This window comes from Muntiacus reevesi, chromosome X (assembly GCF_963930625.1).
Source record: "Muntiacus reevesi chromosome X, mMunRee1.1, whole genome shotgun sequence".
NCBI lineage: Eukaryota > Metazoa > Chordata > Mammalia > Artiodactyla > Cervidae > Muntiacus > Muntiacus reevesi.
Window position 1 is genome coordinate 116,521,459 of NC_089271.1, and position 4,830 is coordinate 116,526,288.

General features: G+C 59.4%; 1 protein-coding gene across 1 annotated transcript; it reads left to right on the forward strand.

Moving 5' to 3' along the window:
- The first annotated feature begins 270 nt into the window (after window positions 1-270).
- LOC136153749 (small integral membrane protein 10-like protein 2A) lies at window positions 271-4,125 on the forward strand. The gene is made up of 2 exons (XM_065915840.1): window positions 271-1,027; window positions 2,596-4,125. Exon 1 carries the CDS (start codon window positions 451-453, stop codon window positions 685-687), a length of 237 nt encoding a protein of 78 aa, XP_065771912.1. The 5' UTR covers window positions 271-450; the 3' UTR covers window positions 688-1,027; window positions 2,596-4,125.
- Window positions 4,126-4,830: the final 705 nt, after the last annotated feature.

Sequence of the window (4,830 nt, forward strand, 5' to 3'; positions counted from 1 at the left end):
TCCTTGCAGAATAGCGCATTCTGAAAAAGGATCCCAGGAAGGCAGCGCCTTCCAAAGAAAGCATTCAAGCCCTCGGGTTCTCTTGGGAGTCCGGGAGTAGGCGGGGCTTCTCGGAGGGGCGGGTACCGGGGGTGGGGCTAAGTCTTTGGCAGCAGTTTTCTGGTACCCGACAAGGGGCAGGGCCATGCTAGGGGCGGAGCTGCGCAGGCGATAGCCAATGTGCGTGCCGGCGAGGGGGCGGAGCCGTCCCTGGGCAGCTCAGGTGGGGCCTTGGCTGTGGCGGAGGAGTCATCAGGAGCCAAGCCCCTGAGGGGAGACCGAAGGCGGGGCGCGGCGGGACAAGACGGAGTGGGTCGCGACTGCTGTTGGCCAGCAGCTCCAGGCCTCGCGTCCACCTGTCCTCCAGCTCGTGCTGAGGTCGGTCGGCGGGGCCCACGCGGGCCTGGGTCCATGGCGGCGTCGGGGGCTCTGTCTGCCGCGGCGGCAGCAGCGGCCCTGTCGGGCGTGGCAGTGCGGCTGGCGCGCTCAGCCGCGATTCGCGGCTCGTACGGTGCCTTCTGCAAGGGGCTCACACGCACGTTGATCACCTTCTTCGACCTGGCCTGGCGTCTGCGCATGAACTTCCCCTATTTCTACATCGTGGCCTCGGTGATGCTCAACGTGCGCCTGCAGGTGAGGATCGAGTGAACGCCGGCTACCACCTCCGCCTGGTCGCGACGGCGGGGGCATCAGCATGAAGGATCACGGGTCTGGGGGTCGCCGGGACGCTCCAGGGGACGCGGAAGGGGCGGATCAGGCCTCCGGGCCCTAGACCTCCACGGAGGACGCAGCCACAGAGCCCCGGCTCTGGCCAGCCATGTCGCGGCCGGTGACAAACTGCACTGAAACTCTCAAAACGGGTCCTTTCCATCGAACTCGAGAAAATTATCTGAACGCAGCCGACCTGTTGCCTCACTTTGGCCGAAGAGGGGAGCAGAAGGAAGAAATTCTTCAGTAGGAACATGAATGACTGACCCCGACCGAAAAGGTAGGAGGCCAGAGGTTGGACTTGTGGGCTGGAGGGAGGCGGTGGCCATGACATCTAGATGTCCAGGCTGCCGGGCGGTTTGGGGTGGACGAGGAAAGGACCTGAGGAAACCAGCCTGGAAAGTTGCTGAGCCGAGAGCAGGCAAGACAGGGTGCACAGGCCCTCTGGACTCCCTTGTCATATATCCAAGATGGGGATGAGGGGCGGCTGCCTGGGCATCTCCAAGGGTCAGCCCATCACCTCGGCCCATGGCCCCGGTAGTGTCACCTGAACACGGGGGAATGGAAGGAAATGGCCCCAGAGAGGCCCAGAAAAAGCCCTAGAAGAGAGCGCATGCTGGCCCCCTTGTCCTCCACCCCTCAAGAGGCAGCCTGGAAGGATGGTTGTGTTCTTGGCCCAAGCCCAGGTCTGTCTCTTTCTCAGCCCTTCACAAGACTTCCTCCTGGTGGGTGTCTGGGACTGCTCTCTGCCTGCTCCTGCTGTCTCTGTTGCTCCTCTCCACCCTCCAAAGCTTTGCATCAGGGGACAGGGAAGAATGGGAAAGACGTGTTCCTCCCAGCCCTGCCCTGTCTCAACCACGCTCCCTCCACCTCCTACCAGTGCCCTCCTGGTGCCACAGAATGCGCTGCTCCAGTCCTGGACAGCCTCCAGCAGCCGCTGTGTCCCAGAGCATTTGGGAAAGTGGGGGTCTCCTTGAGTGGAGGGCAGCTGTCAGGCTGGGTTGGGAGAGCAGTTGGAGAAGAGACTTGTAGGGTAGGTGACAGCTGGGGAGACGGGGACATCTCTGGGTGAGGAAGGAGGCAACTCTCAAGTCCCCATGTTTTTCTTGCAGGAACTGGAGTTATAGAAGGTGAACTGCCCCTTCTGTGGTCTTGTCGAGAGAGTCAAATCCCTGCCTGGGGCACCCCTGACCCTAGAGCTGCCTGGGGGGCAGCCAAGAGAAGGGCCTGACCCCCGGAGGAGAGGAAGGGCCTTCTAGGAAGAGAGTCTGAGGGGAGGGGTGGCCTGGTGATCCAGCACTGGCATGAGGAAGGAAGGATGGAGCTAGAGACACTCTAGGGGAGCTCTGTTCTCCCCACCTGCTGGGCTCTGGGAAGGGAGACATTTGCCCTTGTCACATAGATCAGAAGTGGGGGAGCTGAACCTGCCTCTGGGCCTGCAATCCCCACCTGCCCCCCAGTCTCTGGGAGACCTGGCACAGTGGGATGGGGGAGGGGAGCACAGGCTCCCAAGAGACCTAGAGAGAAAGGCCCATGGTAGGGAAGGTGGGGTGTATGGCCAGTCACAGGGAAGAACCGGGGGACAGTCTGAGCTGAGATGGTCACAGGAGAGATGAGTCCCAGAACCCCTTGGGGAGCAAGGCCCTCACACACGGTCAGGCCTCCCCACCCCAATCCAAGCCCCACCCGAGGCTTAACCAGGAGTTCCTTGGTGTTGAGTGGCATAGGCCTCTCAATTTGGGTGGGGGTGTTGGCTGGCTCCTGGGGCCGAGTGTAATCGGAGGGAAGGGATACATGTGGGTGGAGTGGAGTTGAGATCCACGTGTGACCCCATGTCTCTGTCCCCAGGCTACCCCTCCTGCTAGGATCACCCAGGAGCAGCTGCTCTGGATGGGCGGGCCTGCAGCGGTCCTGGCTGTGCTGCTGACTGGTGCACCAGAAGTGGCACTGAGGGGAGCCGGGAGAGGCCCTGGCCCTCACCCCCCATCCCAGATCCACATCTGCTCCCTCACTGATTGCTCGGGGTCCTGGTCCTCAGTTCCCGGGACTAAGAACCACAGCAGCCTGGTTGCCCCTGGGACAGAGGGGCAGAGCCTCACACCATGTGCCCTCCTCAACCACCCGGGTCCCGGCTGAAGATCTCTGCCTGCCTCACCCCGAGGCCTGAGGCGGCACCCAGGCTACCACATGCTCCCCGCAGATTCCCACAGACGGAAGGGTCCTGATGGCTTCCTCCCTTGTGCCAAGTTGCCTGCAAACCCCTGGTCCTGGTGGCCCCTCCTCCACCCCAACTGTGTCCCTCCAGGACCACTTCCGGGAGACTGCCAGCCTTCAGACTGCATCCCTGGAGCTCTGGGGACAGCCTCTGAGAGACTGTGACATGGGGCTGCAGGGGAGGAGAGGAGCGGAGGACCAGGGGCCTCCTTGGGGCTGATGCGTAAATGTGCCCTTTTCAAGTTTCAGTGACTGGATCCCCAGCCGCAGCCTCCTGGGCCAGCCTGAGAGGACCTGGGGAGGGCACTAGGGAGGGTCTTTACTTACTATGTGTGTGCCTGTGTGTGAATGTGTGTGTGAGTGCCCATGTGAGTGCATGTGTGAGTGTGGGATGTGTGTGGGGATGTATGTGCGAATGTGTATGCACATGCATGAGGGCTTGAGTGTGTGAGTGTGTGGGTGTGAGTGTGGATGAGTGTGTGGGTATGAGTGCAGATGCATGAATTCACAGATGTTTGTGTGTGAATGTGTGGGTGTGTGTGTGTGTGTGAATACATGTGTCAGTGTGCATTTGTGAATGGGTGTGTGTCTGTGCACAAGTGTGTGATTGCTTGTGCACACATGAGTGACTACGCGCTGCAGAGGGTGCAGAACTATTTCGCAGGTGTGCAGTGCAAGATGGGCTCCGTGTCCTTCCCGGGCTTGCAGCTTTGTTGGAGCTGCCTGGGCCCTGGGAGGCTGCTTCCCAAAGTGGAGAAAGTATGTTGGAGATTCAGGGGCCTTGGGCTCAGAGACCCCTTGCCACCTGCAGAGAATCCCCCCTCCTTGTGGGGGCTCTGGCTGGGGGCTCTCTGCCCCCAAAGACACTGGCTGTGGGAAGGTCAGGGACATGTCCTCAGCACGTGTTCCTGCCACTGCTTTTCTTACCATTTTGATCTCGAGTAGTTTGTTGCTTCTGCTCTCCCACCTCTTCCTCATCTCCCGACTGAGCCCTTGCTATTCTCTATGCACTTTATTTGCAGTCTGTTTTTCAGGCAGTGGAGCTTCTATACAATCACTGACTTGAATAAGACAACTTTTCCTTGTCTGCGTGTGATGAACTCTGCACCAGTCAGCGCAGTCTGGTCAGAGAAATGTTCTTGTTTCCAGTGTTGTCAAATCTTGTGTCTAAGTTAATAAAAAAATCCCCTGAATTGAATAAACTAAAAACTGGAGCCCTCCTGTTTCTGGTGTGGTGCCCCCTTGGAGGAGAGGGGCTGGTGGTGAGCTCACCCTACTCTGGTGGCCAGAAGCTGGGGGAGGTGAGCGTCCTGAGGGCTATAAGTGGGTGAGGTCATGGCAGGGATGGTGGCCTGTTCAGAAGGTGCTCTGAGACAGGACTTGACTTAGAACGCTGCCCCCATAATGAGAAGTCAGCAGCATAGGCCTGGCCTACGATGTGGCAATTGTCCCAGTTTGTCCCATTCACAAACTATTTGAATAACCAGACAGCTAAGCGTTTCCTTTATTTTAAAGCCTGGTGTTAGAAAGCACTTAATTCAGTTGAACCCCAAGGATGGGGTGGGGTAGGTGAGGTGAAATGGACCATCTGCAGATCCTTTTGTGTCACCCAGAGACCCCTCTGCAGCAGCAGGTGGCAGGGACCCATCACTTCCCTGACAGCCAGGTTGGTGCCCAGTTTTGGAGAAGATCAACCTTGGGGACCAGAGACCATGTTTCCTTCCCTCCACCTTAGGCTCAAGCTGTCCTGTCACAGGGCCCGGGGTGGGGGCTCTGAGACTACTGCAGAGGGAGGAGGGGTGGTGGTCAGAGGCTGGGGGAGGGAGGCCTACAGAGGAGCTCAGCACCCACCTCAGAGGAAGGAAGGTA

Bases quoted from the DNA above. Each gene is read 5' to 3' on its own strand.
- LOC136153749 (XM_065915840.1), top strand. From the start codon at position 451: ATGGCGGCGTCGGGGGCTCTGTCTGCCGCGGCGGCAGCAGCGGCCCTG.